This window comes from Heloderma suspectum, chromosome 5, assembly GCF_057233095.1.
Source record: "Heloderma suspectum isolate Gila_16-S chromosome 5, 16-S_ref, whole genome shotgun sequence".
NCBI lineage: Eukaryota > Metazoa > Chordata > Lepidosauria > Squamata > Helodermatidae > Heloderma > Heloderma suspectum.
In genome coordinates, this window is record NC_139462.1 from 235,066,455 (window position 1) to 235,081,850 (window position 15,396).

The 15,396-nt window shown below is 60.0% G+C and overlaps 2 protein-coding genes across 10 annotated transcripts in view; one reads left to right on the forward strand and one right to left on the reverse strand.

The window, feature by feature from the left end:
- The window catches only part of SLC4A2 (solute carrier family 4 member 2), a 54,074-nt gene extending 51,321 nt beyond the window's left edge, over positions 1-2,753 (forward strand). For 4 of the 8 annotated variants that reach the window (XM_084859707.1, XM_084859709.1, XM_084859708.1 and 1 more), the window contains 4 exons: positions 50-303; positions 619-788; positions 2,001-2,174; positions 2,289-2,753. In XM_084859707.1, coding sequence (XP_084715833.1) covers positions 50-303; positions 619-788; positions 2,001-2,174; positions 2,289-2,369 — 679 coding nt within the window. In that variant the 3' untranslated portion in view covers positions 2,370-2,753. Of the gene's footprint in view, positions 1-49; positions 304-618; positions 789-2,000 lie in introns of all 8 variants that reach the window. The other 4 variants (XM_084859706.1, XM_084859703.1, XM_084859704.1 and 1 more) reach the window with 1 other exon arrangement.
- FASTK (Fas activated serine/threonine kinase) lies at positions 2,295-11,175 on the reverse strand. 2 transcript variants are annotated; one of them, XM_084859713.1, is made up of 10 exons: positions 11,067-11,175; positions 9,288-9,806; positions 8,506-8,976; positions 8,134-8,282; positions 7,316-7,532; positions 7,072-7,231; positions 6,090-6,181; positions 4,816-5,272; positions 3,653-3,767; positions 3,134-3,435 (listed from the first exon to the last, which is right to left on the reverse strand). In XM_084859713.1, the coding sequence occupies exons 2-10, from the start codon at positions 9,778-9,780 to the stop codon at positions 3,349-3,351; spliced, it is 2,241 nt and encodes a 746-aa protein (XP_084715839.1). In that variant the 5' UTR covers positions 9,781-9,806; positions 11,067-11,175; the 3' UTR covers positions 3,134-3,348. The 2 variants fall into 2 exon arrangements, with proteins under 2 accessions (XP_084715837.1, XP_084715839.1); XM_084859711.1 differs by having other exon boundaries at positions 2,295-3,767.
- Positions 11,176-15,396: the final 4,221 nt, after the last annotated feature.

The window sequence follows — 15,396 nt, forward strand, 5'->3', positions numbered from 1 at the left end:
AAGCGGCCCGGCCCAGCCCAGCCCCCGCGTGAGTGCCTGGCCTCCGCAGGCTGATCGTTGGCAAGAAGGAGCGGCGGCTGCAGAAGGGCTCCGGCTTCCACCTCGACCTGCTGCTCATCGTGGCCACGGGAGGCTTCTGCGCACTCTTCGGGCTGCCCTGGCTGGCAGCCGCCACTGTGCGCTCCGTCACCCACGCCAACGCCCTCACCGTCCTGAGCAAGGCCGTGGCGCCGGGGGACAAGCCCAAAATCCGAGAGGTGAAAGAGCAGCGGGTCACCGGGCTCCTGGTGGCCATCCTGGTGGGTGAGTCCCAGGCCCTGCACTCTCGTGTCTGCCCCTCAAACACACGCACTCCCCCCCGGCCCCCGCTCTCTCCGGCCCTGGTGAGGAACCATCTCCCCCGACCCCCACCTTCCCAGGTCAACCGTCCACCACAGTGAGACGCTCTGGGTGGATCAGGGAAGAGCCGGCCTGCGCCCCTGCCCGGGCCACCCGCTCCCACGTGGTGTTGTGGCAGGGAAAGGGTGTGGCGGGCTGGCCTCTCTGCCACCGGCTGGGCGGGAGAGAGCGGGGCCTGCACGTGCCGGCCTCCAGCCTGAGCCGCCCTGCTCCGTCCAGGCTTGTCCATCGTGATCGGGGACCTGCTGCGCAAGATCCCGCTGGCAGTGCTGTTCGGGATCTTCCTCTACATGGGCGTCACCTCGCTGAACGGCATCCAGTTCTACGAGCGCCTCCACCTGCTGCTTATGCCCCCCAAGCACCACCCTGACCTGCCCTACGTCAAGAAGGTCAGAGGCCCGAGGGGCGCCTGGCTCTTCCGCAGAACGTGCTGAGTAGTGGTGGGAGGCTGGGCTGCCTTGCGGAAGCTGCCTGTGGCCACCGTGCTGTGCAGAGGGGCCAGCGGGGAGGAGGGCTGGCCAATGTGGCGCCTGGCCGGTGGGAGTCCCTGGGGCTGTGCTGGGGGGTGGCATCCTGAGCCTGTTGAGGGCACCTATCCTGGCAACGTGCGTCTGTGCTGGAGTTCTGGAGAGGAAGAGCGCCGGTCAAAGGCCTGTCTGGCCCACCCTAGTTCCCAGCGCAGGGGCCTGGCAGGAGGCAGGCCAGGAGACAGGGCAGCCGCTCTTCAGCTGCGGGGTGAAGCCACACAGCCCTGGGCCAAGCAGGTGACGGGGGCCAGGGAAGCCACCCAACACCCCCTTCTCTTGGGCAGCACTACAGCAGGGGAGTAACGGATCTCCACCTCTGCACTGGAGTTTGCAATTGCAGTGGTGGTGCTTTTCTCCCTCAAGTGCCACACACACAAGTGAGAGTAAGTCCCATTGAACCCAGTGGCGCTCACTTCTGAGTAGACTTGCATATTTCAGTCTGCTTGTGATACCCTCCCGCCCCCATGCCGCACAGGCCTCTAAAGCACCATTCCAGCTGGCTCACTCCCTTGCGCAGCTAAGTGCCACAGGAACCCCCCCACACACACACACACAGACACTTTTGAAAGCCTGTGGGGATGGCCACACTGCTGGGCATCCTGTGTCCCAAGTCCCCTGCCAGTCGAGTTCACAAGTTCTAGCGTGGGGAGGGAGAGAAGACGCACCCTCTGCCGCCTCCACACTCTGCACGACTTCGTCACTCTCTCGCCCCTGCTCAAGTTGACTCTCCCTCCAAGCAAAGGGCACCCGGCAGTTCCTCCTTCCCTCGCTGAGCGGCGTGGCCGTGGCCCGATCGCCCGGTGCCCCTCTGCATCCATTCTGAGGCTTTGCCTGGAACGCCCAATGCAGCTGCACCACAGAGGGCCAGAAGAGGCAGTTGTGAGGCCGGCCGGGCACCTGCAGGGTTCTGCTGTTGCCCCCCCTCCCCCGCCCCCGTTGGAGCCTGGGGCGGGCTGGGCTTCCTCCAAGGGAGCCGCCTCAGGGGTGAGCGGCTTCCGAGGGGGCTGCGCCCTCTGTTCGGGCAGGAAGGGCTCCGGCCAGGAGGGGGCTGACGCGCCCCTTGTGCCCACACAGGTGCGCACAGCGCGCATGCACCTCTTCACCCTCTTGCAGCTGGGCTGCCTGGCTGTGCTTTGGGCTGTCATGTCAACCGTGGCCTCGCTGGCCTTCCCCTTCATCCTCATCCTCACCGTGCCGCTCCGCATGTGCCTGCTCAGCCGCATCTTCACGGAGCGAGAGATGAAATGCGTGAGTGACCCCCGAGGCGGGAGCGTGGGGAGGAAAGAGCAGGGCCCAGCCAGCCGAAGCCGGGGGGGGGGGGCGAGGAGCCTCCGCCACCTCAGCATGTGTCTCTCCCCGCAGCTGGACGCAGCGGAGGCTGAGCCCATCCTGGACGAGAGGGAGGGCGTGGACGAATACAACGAGATGCCCATGCCGGTGTGAGGGGCGTGGCCGTGCCCACAGAAGCTGGCCAGGAGCGCCCTGGCGCAAGGCTCTTCGCGGCCTGGACCGTGCCTGCAGCGCACCCTCTGCCCCGCACCCGCGCCTTTGGCGTCAGCCCAGAGGAGGGGCCGGCCCCATGCAGCCTCTGGCGCACAGCCCCTCCCCGTCGTGGGCTGGCAGCGCCCACCCATCCACACGGGCTGCCAGGGACCACCCGCCTTTGCCAGCGCTGCCCAGCTCAGGCAGCCCACCCCCCACTGCCTGCCCCCTCACAGCAGCCGGCGGGGCCCACACCCCTTCTGGCAAGACAATCAGCTGCTCGCCAGACGACGTGATCTTATTTAAGAGATTAATTTAATGTGTCAATAAACGGCTTTACTACCAGCGGAGTTAGGTGTCTTCCGCCCCTGCCCAGCAGCCTTCCGCAGGAGCGGAGAGGCCAGCAGAGCTGGTGGAAAGCCCAGCGAAGGGGGGCTCAGCCTTTGCTGCCGCCACCACGGCATCTGCCTTGCCTGCCTCTGGAGGCGGCAGCTCTCGCCAACACGCCAAGCACGAGGGGAGACGCGGGGGTTGGCCGAGGAAGAGCCCACGGAGCAGCGCTGGGGCTTCCTTAGGCAGAGGCCCAATTCCAAGCAGCTGGAGCCCAGGCCCTCAGGCCTGGCTGAAGGCAAGATAATTTGTGTGGACGCCAGCCGGCGGTGCCTGGGACAGCGCACGCACGCATGCCTGCCCCGGGGGTGCCAATAAAGCAGAGAAAGCCTGTCTGCGACCATGAGACCATTTATTGCAAAGCGTGTTTTCCCTTCCATAGCTTGTTTGGGCCCACCCTCTTCTTGCCCCGCAGCCCCTGGGAGGCAGGGCTCCACCACACCGCAGAGGGCCCTCCTGGCCAGAGCCAAGCAGCCCATCTCCCCCCCCCCAGTACACGGACTGCCCGGGCACGCCACCCCGTGGGCACCATCCCCCAGTCCGGCCCCCCTCAGAAACGCAGCTCCCTCAGCTTCTGGCACAGGTACTGCTTGGCCGCCTCGACGCCGCTCAGCTTCTCCAGCTCCAGATAGGGCAGCTGTGGGGCCAAGAAGAGGGCGAGGGGGGGCCAAGAAGAGGGCGAGGGGGGGCCATGAGGCTCCCCCCAGGCAAAACATGCCCAGCTCCCGCACAAGGCAGGGAGCACACTGTTCCAGGCTGCACAGCTCCCCGGCACAAAACGCCCGCTCCTGCCCCGCCCAGGGAAGCCTCGGTGCCAGGCGCCTTCCCTGTGCAGGGTGGCCAGTCTTGGTTACCTGCACGAGGTGACAGCCCAGCAGGCGGAGGTGCCGATGGCACATGGCCCGAGAGCCCACCAGGACGGGCGAGTTCCAGCAGTAGTGCCATTTGTCGTTGACGGACAGCACCACCCTGTGAGGAGGAGAAGGGGGAAGAGCGCAGGGCTCAGTGCCCTGGCCTGCCCCGGAAGGGAGTTGGCCCACTATATTCTGGGTGCGTTGCGCGTATCTACCCCAACCCACATTTTACACCCAGCAGTGAGGGGGGCCGTGCAATCCCCTACAGCTCATGTTTCCAAACATCAGAGCCTCACTGTAGAGGGGAGAGAAACAGCTACCATTTTTCTCTGGGCAGGTGAGCCCCAGGAAGCCCTCGGTTCAGGGAGAAGGTCCAGGCCATGTGCAAAGCCACAAAGTGGCCTGGAGAACCAGAGGGATGGGGGCGTTGTTCAGCCACACTCCCTTAGCGGCAATGAACCCGCTGACACTGGTAATTCTCTTGGGACATCCTGTCCAAGTGCTGGGGGGCTTCTACGAGGGGGCAGCATCCCACAGGTCTAACCCCAGCCCCAGAGGTGCCACGGGACCTTCCCCTCCCCACCTCCTGAGGACAGGACTCTCACTAGCATGTTCCAGCCTCTCCCCCTCCCTCCTGAGACAGACTGGGCACTTAGTGGTGGGTTGGGACAATCGGGCTGGCCAAAGCAGCTGCAGGGCAGCCAGGCACGCCAGTCCTGCTCAGGAGCTCAGCAGTGCTTGCCGCTCCGTGCTGCCAAAGGACGTGAGGCCGCCCCCCGCGCACTCCCTTCTCGGTCCGCAGAGGCTCCCTGGAGTGCCTCTTGGGCCTGAACGGGGGAGGGGGAGAGAAAGCCCAGGCCCTGCTATTCTGCTCCACAGGCTGCATGGCCTGCAGCCGGCAGAGTCACTTCCCCCCACGAGGGCAAGGCTTCCTGGTGCCCGACCCAGACACGCCTCAGGCCCTCGGTGCAGGAGGGGCACTAGCTCTTTGGCCGGAAGAGGAGGAGGAGGAACAGAGCCAGAGGGAGGAGAAGGCTCTTTTCAAGCAACCAGAGCAATGGAGGAAGCCTTCTCCCCATCCCACTGCCACTGAGAGGTTCTATTACATTCAGCGGTATATAAATGCCACGAACAAACCAGGGTTTGGAAGGCTCGGCCGATACCTGTGGACTTCCTCTGCCTCCTGTGGGCCATCATGTGCTGTCCCCGCCACTCCGGACAGGTGTAGGGACCCCAGGGGGCTGCCATGGGCCACTGGGCAGAGCTGGCCTTTCTCCGAGCGCACCTGCGCAGGTGTGGCCCCTTCCGCGGGGGAATGGGAGCCAGCAGCGCTGCGGCCACTGCGCAGGCAGCTCTCTGGGGAGGGGTCTGCTGGGGGGAGGCTGTCCCGGGGGGAGAACGCTTTGCTCAGGCTGCAGGGCCAGTCTGGGCAGGGCAGCGAGGACAGGCTCTCCCCCGACAGGAGAACGGCCTCTGCCGTGGGGCTCTCCAGCAGCTCCGGCCTGAGGGGAGGCCTGTTCTGCGTCTCCGAGGCAACGGTGGTGGCAGCGGCCACAGAAGATCCGGGGACACAGCCGAGCGGGAACCCAGGGCCCGCGGAGTGGAGCCAGAGCAGGAAGTCTACGGGCAGAGAGAGGAAATGGGGGGGATCAGAACATGGAACAGCCACACCAAGGGGGCAGCGGGAGGATGCCGACACACGGACCCACACTGCAGACCGAGGAGCTGGGAGGAGAGATACAAGCCCACCTGCTCTAGGGGGAGAAGCACTGTGGTCACTCAGCAGGGAGAAAAGGCGCTTCACGCATGCAAGAACGCACGTCTAGGCATCGCAGAACTACGGCGTTCTGACAAATTCAAAGCTTTACTTGGAAAAAGAATATTGCTATACCAGTATTTAAAGACCTGACAACTCCATAACACGCTTCCTTATATGGTTTTACATTTGAAGGGAAAAAAGAAGGTACTGACAGCTGCTAATGTAATTAATTTCAGCCTGTATATATTTAGACATAATACGCACGCTTCCTTGGAACATGCACATGGAGAAAGTTAATCACAACTTCCAAACTGCCCAAGGATTGTAACTGAATCCAGTCCCTAGGTTACTAATTACACTCTATGAAACAGTTTTAGAAATGGAAAATCTGCCGCCCCCTTGCCCCCCACGTTACTGCCTCTGCCCAGCAGACGGCGGAGACAAACATTTCTGCGACCTGTTTGATTCTTCCAGCTGCCCCCCACATCACTGGAGACAGAATGCTGGGCCTGAATGCTTGGCTCTGATCCAGCAAGGCCAGCTGAACCCTGGCAAGAAACTGAGCCCACTGAGTGCAAGTTGCCCCAATACTTCTCAGTCCCAGGTCCAGAGAGCTCTCCCCACCCAGCAGGAATGACTAGCTCAGGGGCCCAGCCCCTTCCAAGGTATCTCTCTCACCTATGCAGTATCCTGGGGGCAGCACCTCATCCTGCTGGAAGCGCTCTTTGCCCACAAGTTGCTGGAGAGCTTCTCGCACCAGGCCTTTGTAGCTGTGTAGGGAAAAGGTGGGTGGGTGGGGGGGGGGGGCAGCACAGCAAAGGCCACCAGCCGGCAACACCCACGGCCCACCGCGTCTTCCTGTGGCTTGTGGGTCAGGTGTGGGAGCGAGGGCAGAGCAGGTGGAGACCGCCCTGGGCAAGGCGCTCCTGCTCCTCTCCCAGCTACTGCACCAAAGCATCCCCAAGAGCTCCTTGGGCAACTGCAGCTTGACTCCACAAAATATATTTCATTCTAAGTATTCACAGATTCACAGAATAGCAGGGTTGAGAGGGGTGTACAAGGCCATCGAGCCCAACCCCCTGCTCAGTGCAGGAACCCAGGTCAGAGCATCCCTGACAGAGAGCTGTCCAGCCTCGTCTTGAAGGCCTCCAGCGTGGGAGAGCCCACTATTCTTATACTGCCATTCAATCACGTGGCTTCCCCAGCAGAAGAGCAGCTGGCTGTATGTCCACCTCCCTCCCGCTGAAAAGACTTCTGCTTCTTGCCCTGCTGTCCGTGGACCGTGCCTCATCGCCTTGTGGCGCCCCCTCCTCTTTCCAACACCCTTCTAAACAGGCCCTCCAGATGCTGCTGGATTCCACTCCTGCCACACCCGGGCACTGGCCATGCTGGCTGGGACTGATGGGAGTTGGAATCCAGCAACAGCTAGGGCTCCCCACTCCTGCTCTGAAAGCTTCATACACAGAGACACCCCCCCCGCTCGCTCCTTCAGGCAAAGCATCCCTGGCCCCTGGTCCTTCAAGGCCCTCCCTCCCACCCGCTGTGGCCTCCTCTGCTCTCCATCCCTGGCTCGAAAGGAGATGCCCAGAACAAAGCGGGCAGGAATGAGCAGCAGGCGTCGAAGGCCCCGCTGCCGTGCTCGGCCACCCCACCCCCAGACCTGTACTTGCGGTTCGCCTCGTCTGCAGTCAGGGCCCTGTCCATCGCATGCACGCGGCAGCGGGGGTCGAGGCGGGGGCCCTCGTACTCGGGCACCTCCAGTGCTACAGCCACGTCCAGGAGGGAGAGGTAGCGGCGTGCGATTGGCCCGCAAGGGCTGCCTACAGAGAGGGCATCAGGGGATGAGGGGGGGCGGGGGGCTGTCCACAGCTGGAGCCCGGCACTCCCTCCCCTGGAGCACCTACTGGTGACGCTGCTGAGGAAGGCGGGAGAAAAGACCTGGCGCAGGACAGCGAGGGGGAAATGCTGCAGCTGGAAGAGGGACATCAGGAGGTTGAGGGTGGCCAGGGGCGAGGTGCTGGCTCTCTGCTCCGCCACCGACGCCAGCCGCGGAAAGAGCTCTGGGTGGCTGGGGGGCCGGTAGTTCAGACGGCTGAAGGGGAAGACCAGCTTCTGGATCATCTGCCGGACAGAGCCCAGAGTCAGGCTCAGCTCCAGAGCCGCTCACCTGCTCCAGGCGGGAAGTGCCAGGGCCCATCAGGGCCCCCTAAAGCTTTCCACAACCTCGCCTAGAGCCTGAAACATTTCCCCAGCCCGTTTGCGCTGGCAGTCTGCTCCATCCTGAAAGCTCCACGCAGGGAGTGAGGCGTGCAGCCCTCAGCACGCTTACCTGGGAGGAATCCCCCTGGACCGAGCGGGACTTGCACAGCCCACATGCAATGACCCGTGAGGCAAGAGGACAAGCAAAGCTGGCCACTGCCGAGCCCTCGTAGCTGGCTTGTTCTCGCGAATGCAAAGGGCTTGACCGGAGAGCTGCACGACAGCCCCTGCTGCCCTACTCTTGGCCTCCAGAGATGGCCTCAGCCCTTGTTGCTGGAGCCTGAGAGCTTGGAGCTCCCAGAGCCCCTCTTCTGACCCTACAGCTCTTTCAGAGACTCAGAGCGAAATCCCCAGTTGCCGCCGCAAGTAAGTTAAGCTGGGCGGCCAGGTGTCTCCCTCGCAGCTCTTCCCCTCCAAGGGAGGACATCAAAGCAGGCCCTTTCCAGCTGCACGCCCCCCTCACCTTGCTGTCCAACTGCTCCATCCTTCTGAGCAGGAAGAGGGCGATGCTGTCCAGCAAACGGGGCTCCCGCAGGCGGTGCCGGGCCAGGTGCTTGGCAATCAGGGCCATGGTGGGAGGGGTCAAGCCATCTGCTCTGCCAGGGAACCAGTCTGCAAGGAGGGGGTCAGGGCTCAGCTCGCGCCAGGCAGCAGGCGAGGGCCAACTGCCTGCGCGCGGCCCACTCTGCACAGCAGAGCCACGGGGCCCTTCTCCTCCGGGGAACCCTTCCCACTGGGAGCAGCCAAGGCCGGGGGACAGGATCTCGGAATTTGCCTGCCTCAGCCAGAGGCGAAGGGGGCCACACTGCACCAAGCCTCGGGTCTCTGCACCCACCTGCCATGCTGTGGACAAAGCGCTCCTGGCGGTTCTTGTAGAAGAGTGGGGAGCTGAAGATGGCTTCCAGGGCCTTGTTGCCGGCCTCCTGGCTGCAGAGGGCTAGCATCTCACCGATCAGGCCCAGCTCATGCTCACGCACAGCCACCAGCTGCCTCAGCACGTGGTGCACCAGGCGGAGGGCCTGGCGCTTGCTCAGGGCCTGCGGATGGGCGCCCGGCTGGCCCGGCAGGTCCTGGGTGCAGAGGCGGCCGCAGGAGAGCAGCAGGAAGAGGCTCCGGAGAGGCGGCTCCTTCCCCAGCTGGGGCTCCAGGCTGCCCCAGCAGCACGCCCCCAGGGGGGTTGGGCCAGTTGGATGCAGGCGCATGGTGCTGCCGAACACCGTCGAGGCGCCCTTCCGACCGAAGGGGCCCAGTCGCCTCTGGACCTCCTCCTCCAGTGCCTGCAGCAGGGGGCAGTTGCCAGGCAGGCCTGGGGCAGAGCAGTCGTTAGGAGAGCCATCCCTGCTGCCCTCACCCAAACCTGCCAAAGGACCCTTTGGCAGCCAAGCAGGGAAAAGCCAGGTCACGCGTGGCCAGAGGACCCAAGGCCCACTTGAGAGGAGCATCCAGGACGTAGACAGGCAGCCTGACAAAGGCCAGGAGTGCAGCTGCTTCAACAAGCTGCACTGCCAAGCTGGGGCCCAGCAACATCCTCGCCAGGGACATGCCCCGCTTGCCCCCCGCCGCAGTCCTGCCTGGGCCCTCTGCTGCTCCTCCCCCCACCCCATTTCCAGGGCTCACCCAGTGCAGCAGCAGCACGGAGACAGTGGACCAGGCTGGCATCGTCGAAGGTGCTGCACCCGCTGGCGACCACCTCGCTGAGCCCCTGGAAGCCGGGCTGCTCCAGCAGCAGCGCCAGCCGGGGGTTCCCTCCGCCCTGGGGGAGCAGGCGGCCCAGGCGGCGCAAGGCGATGGCGTAGTGGCCAGCTGACACCTTCCCCGGGTTCTGCAAGAGCCATCGTAGCAGTTCCCCGACGCTGCGGGAGCACTCCAGCAGCCGCTTCATGGTGCAGAAGGTGTCCTGGCTCTGCCGCTCTGTGCCCATGGAGGCCCAGGGGGCAGGGGGGCGCCGGCATGCAGGCTGTCGAGGGCTCTGCAACAGGGAGTCCCCGCTAGGCTCTTGAGGTGGCTGTGGGGCTAGAGGCGAGGCCCTCCCTGCGCAACAGTGGGCTGGGAGCACACAGGGCCTGGCCCTCGCCTCGCCCAGGGCCCGGAGATGCAGCAGGCGCAGCATGGTGGAGCGCACGGGAAGCCCCAGGCCTGCAGGAGAGAGGGGGGAAGTGATCTAGGGCAGCAGTGCTCAGCTCAGTCCCTCGCCAGCACAGGGGCCCCACTGAGCAAATGCAGCCGCCCAGCTGCACACAAATTTATTTATTTCATTTCTATACCGCCCAATAGCCGAAGCTCTCTGGAAGGAAACAGCGGCCGCCTACTGGCCTGTTTTGCGACGTTGAGGAGCTGCGGCGTGTGCCAGCCGCCACGATGGCCCAAGATGGGCGCTGTGCAAACCTAGCCAGTGGGGTTTACTGGAGAGTAACAAAGGCCTCACGTAACCTACGCTCTGCTGCAGGGCTATGCGAGGGGTGTTCAGCCCTCAAATAACCCCCACGACCCTGGTTCGCATTACAGGACAGCACCAGGTTGGGGGCTGCATATTCATGATGGCCGGGGAGTACGTGCTGCGGTGAATTAACCCTCCTGTGGCTACTGTGTTGCGTGAATTGGCCCACTGAGTCAGGACGCTGGTCCATCTATGCTAACTGGCCAGAATGGCTCTCCCTAGGAAGGCTTCAGCCAGAGGAAGTTCTTCTGCAGTCCTGTCTGGAAACTGAACCTGGCACGCAAAGCATGAGCTCTGTCACTGCACTACAGCCCTTCCCCTAAAGCTAAAGTAAGAGGCGAGTCCTCGTGGTTCTGAATACAGAGGCTGAGCCGGCAAGAAGAACAGCGGGGGCAGCCTAGTGTCCCCAGAGGGGCTTCCGGACGAGGCTTCCAGCCTGCCTCCTGCCATGCCCTGCCTGCCTGCCTCAGTGCGGAATGTGCGAGGGTCCTGACAAGGGTCCGCGGCTCTCCCGTGTTTTCCCGCCGCTTCTTTTTTTTACTGGGGAAAATGTTACGGGGGAGGCGGAGCCGCTGCACGAGGCCCTTGGAGCGAAGCCCCCAGTCCGCAAAGCGCGGGCGGCCGGCAGCCGGGGCTCCGGCGCTTCCCCGGCCTGCCGGGCGGTGGCTGGCGCGGAGACCGGGCCCGGGCCTCCTCCGTGCCAGCTGGGGCGCCCGCTCAGCCACGACGGCCCGCCCGAGGGCGGGAGAGGCCGGGCCTCGCGGGCCGGGCGGCGGGGCCAGCAGCCGCGGCGCCCCGCGCGGGAGGCGGCGGAGCGGCGCGCGGGCGCCTCGGGGCCGGCGGGGCGCCGCTCCCGGCCGCCGCCGCCCCGAGCGCGCGGCCCTCCCCGGCAGGGCCCCGCGCCGCCCCGGAGGACGCGTGTGAAGCGACTGCGCGGGCGCCTCCCCGGACGCGCTCACCGCAGGTCCGGGGGACGGGGCGGCTGCGCGGCGCGGCTCCGGCCTGCGCGGCCGCCGCCGCCCTCCGCCCTCCGCTCAGGCCGCCGCCGCCGCCGCCGCCCTTCCCGTCAGCGCCCGCGCGAACGTCATAACGTCATCCGCACGCGCCGGGGCGCCCCGGAGGCCCGCCTCTTCCTCCTCCGCGCGGGGCGGCGCGGGGCGGGGCTCCGGCGCCGCCCCGCGCCGCCCCGCGCCGCCCCGCGGACCTCGCCGCCGCCGCCGCGCGCGGGGCCTCGCGCGGGGCCGGGCGCTGCGCTGCAGGGGCGGCTCGCGATGGCCGCCCGTCCTGCGGGCTGGCGCGTCCTCCGGTGCAGGAGGCAGGGCGCCCCGTGCCCGGCTGCCGGGGAACATGGGCGGGGGCGCTGCGCTCGCGCCCTCTCGCTGTGAACAGCATGCCGGGCTAGGTGGGCCCTTGGGCTGATCCCGCAGGGCTCCTCCTGCCTCCTCGTGCGTTTCAGAAATAAATCCCTGGTCAGTAATCCCGCACGGTGCCCTTAGAAAGGCGCTAAGACTGCCGCCTACTCAGTCTCTATTGGCAAGATGCAGCATCGCAGTGTCATTCAACGTACCATTTAGGGACCGGGGAAAACGGGGATCCATGAAATCAAAAAGCAGCGCTCATGATTTCATACGCTTTTGAAAGGGGAGACCCACAAAACCACCATCCAGTCACAGAGCACATCTGCCTCCGCAGATTGAACCAGAAACATCACAGAGCCAGCCCTCATGGGTGCAGCCACAGAAAAAAACCAGGGATCCTCATGATTTTTACAAGAAACATGTCCCCAAACACCATCATATCACAGAGCACATGTCCCTCCACAGACTGAACCAGGAAAATCACGGATTCATCACCAGTGGGTGCAGCCATGGCGCAAAAACAGACCCTCTTGATTTCATATGATTTTTACAGAGCACCAACTCACTATCATATCACAGAGCACATCTGCCTCCACGGACTGAACCAGAAACATCACGGATCCACCACCAGTGGGTGCAGCCATGACAAAAAACAGGGTTCCTCATAATTGTTACAAGAAACATGTCCCCAAACACCATCATATCACAGAGCACATTTGCCTCCGCAGAACCAGAAAAATCATGGATCCACCACTCGTGGGTGCAGCCACAGTGCAGAGGCAGGGATCCTGAGGGATCATGATTTTTACAAGAAACATACTCCAAACCACAATCATATCACATAGCACATTTACCTCCATGGGCTGAACCAGAAAAATCAGGGATCTGTCACACATGAGCTCAGCCACGGCACAAAGAAATGGATCAGAGGCAGGGATCCTTATGATTTTTACAAGAAAAATACCCACAAACATCATATTGGAGAACACATCTGCCTCCACTGATTGAACCATGAAAATCACAGCTCTGCCACTTGTTGACACCACCACAGCGCAAAAACATGGATCTGAGGCAGGGATCCTCATGATTTTTACAGGGAAAGGCCCCCAAAACACCATCATATCGCAGAACAAATCTATGCCCAGGGAATGAGTGACAAGAAACATAGATTTGGGGTTCATAGCACCATCATGTTATAAAACCATGGATAAGAGACACAATTCAATATGGGTCCTCTGAATTTTTACATTGCCCCCCCGCCCCCCCATCAAAACACAGAACTCACCTTTGCCAAGTATGCACACTAAGAATCCCAGATTCTACATGTAGCGCATCCAAAATCAAAGCTGAATCACAAAGCAAGTCCACGTCGGTGGCATGGATCCTATATTTCTCAGATCCAGGATGGCAAGAAAAAAACAATTCAAGTTGCAGTTCTTTATGGGTCCTCTGGATTTTAATATAGTGTCCCCACAAATGCACCATTACATCACAGATCACATCCATGGCCACAGGCAAAGTATTAGAATTATTGGTCCTGTACTTCATGGAACAAGCATGATGTAAAAACATGAATCCCTAACAATCACACTCCCAAGCTTCACGGAACCACCATGGCATAAAAACATGGATTTGGGGTCTATGGATGAATTCTTTTCATCCGTCTTCACTGCAGAAGATGAACTGATGCCTGAACTGATGTTTTCAGGAAGGAAGTCTGAGGAACTGAGGCAAATAGTGCCAACAAAAGATGAAGTTCTCAACCTTATTGATTGAAATGAAAGCAAATAAATCACCCGGCCCAGATGGTATCTTTATCAACATAGCTCACTATGTACTGGAGTCCAAACTGTTCCCTATTTTCCCACTTCTTTCTGCTATTCTCTAATTCTGCCTGCATCACTTTTCCTATACCTAGGGCACAAACTGGAATCATATCTACAATATCCTGCCCATCCAATTGTGTCTGAGACCAAACCATAGCAGCCCATTCATATACATTTTCAGCACCTGACGGACCAAGCACTTTTGCCAAAGCCTGTTTCTCTGTTTCCGTAAGACGCCTAGACACTGTCTCAGTGACTTTCCTCCTGGTGACTTTCCTCCTGGCCACTGTTGAGTGTTCCAACTTCATTGGCATATTGAGTGCAGCACTTTAACATCATCGTCTTTTAGGATTTTAAATAGCTCAGCTGGAATACTGTCATCTTCGCTAGCTTTGTTGTTAGTAATGCTTCCTAAAGCCCACTTGACTTCACTCTCGAGGATGTCCGGCTCAAGTTCAGTTCTGTATAAGGGATGTGATTTAGGTCATACCAGAATGGTTTAGTGGTTTTCCCTACATTCTTCAATTTAAGCCGAAATTTTGCAATAAGAAGCTCATGATCTGAGACACAGTCAGCTCCAGGTCTTGTTTTGACTGACTGTATAGAGCTTCTCCATCTTTGGCTGCAAAGGACATAATCAATCTGATTTCGATATTGACCACCTGGTGATGTCCTTGTGTAGAGTCGCCTCTTATGCTGTTGGAAAAGATTGTTTGCTATGATCAGCGTGTTCTCTTGGCAAAACTCTATTAGCCTTTGTCCTGCTTCATTTTGTACATCAAGGCCATGCTTGCCTGTTATCCCGGTGATTTCCTGACTTCCTGCTTTAGCATTCCAATCCCCTATGATGAAGAGGACATCTTTTTTTGGTGTTAGTTCTAGAAGGTGTTGTAGGTCTTCATAGAACCGATCAACCTCCGCTTCTTCGGCCTCAGTGGTTGGGGCATAGACTTGAATGACTGTGATGTTGAATGGTTTGCCTTGGATTCGTACTGAGATCATTCTATCGTTTTTAAGATTGTACCCCAGTACTGCTTTTTCCACCCTTTTGTTAACTATGAGTGCTACTCCATTTCTTCTAAGGGATTCTTGCCCACAGTAGTAGATATGATGGTCACCTGAATTAAATTCGCCCATGCCTGTCCATTTTAGTTCTCTGATTCCCAAGATGTCAATGTTCAATCTTGCCATCTCATGTTTGACCACCTCCAGCTTACCTTGATTCATTGATCTGACATTCCAGGTTCCTAAACAATATTGTTCTTGACAGCATCGGATTTTCTTTTCACCACCAGACACATCCATAGCTGAGTGTCCTTTCAGCTTTGGCCCAGCCGCTTCACTCTTTCTGGCGCTACTTGGAAATACCCTCTGCTCTTCCCCAGTAGTATATTGGACACCCTCCGACCTGAGGGGCTCATCTTCCGGCGTCATCTCTTTTAGCCTTGTGATACGTTCCATGGGGTTCTCTTGGCAAGAATACTGGAGTGGGTTGCCATTTCCTTCTCCAGTGGACCACATTTCGTCAGAACTCTCCGCCATGACCTGTCCGTCTTGGGTGGCCCTGCATGGCATAGCTTATGGCTTCACGGAGTTACGCAAGCCCCTTCACCTCAACAAGGCAGTGATCTATGAAGGGGATGTAAATGTGCCATACAATAAATAAATAATAAATAGTTCAAAGCTAAACTAAAACAACCTAAACTAAGTTTTAACCCTCCTGTTACTTGCTCTTGTTTCTTAATTGAATATAAAAGCTACGCTAAAGCATTACCAAGTTCCTCTAGGCATGTGAAGAATAAGGGTAGGAGGTAGAGTCAAAGGAAAACCCAAGACCTGGAAATAATTCCATTTGCCAACTCTGAAGATGGGATTCCAAATCCCCACCCCAGAAATAACCTCCAAGTCTCAAGCTTAGAAATCAATCTAAATCCCAAACTCAGAACTAATTCTAAGTTCTAATTTCAGAAAATATCCTAAGTTCCAAGGTCTAAGAGTCTAACGAGGTCCATAGTTACCCAAATCCTTGGGTCTGGTGGCATGGCAGAAAGAGTGAAGTGAAGCAGCTGCAGCAGGAACCAGAGCAACAAGGAGCTCTCATTCCC

Bases quoted from the DNA above. Each gene is read 5' to 3' on its own strand.
- FASTK (XM_084859711.1), bottom strand. From the start codon at position 9,780: ATGCTGCGCCTGCTGCATCTCCGGGCCCTGGGCGAGGCGAGGGCCAGG. The intron at 7,232-7,315 runs GTAGGTGCTCCA...CCCTCTCTGTAG, and splicing joins CTTCCTCAGCAGCGTCACCA to GCAGCCCTTGCGGGCCAATC. The intron at 3,768-4,815 runs GTATCGGCCGAG...TCCTCCTCACAG, and splicing joins GAGGCAGAGGAAGTCCACAG to GGTGGTGCTGTCCGTCAACG.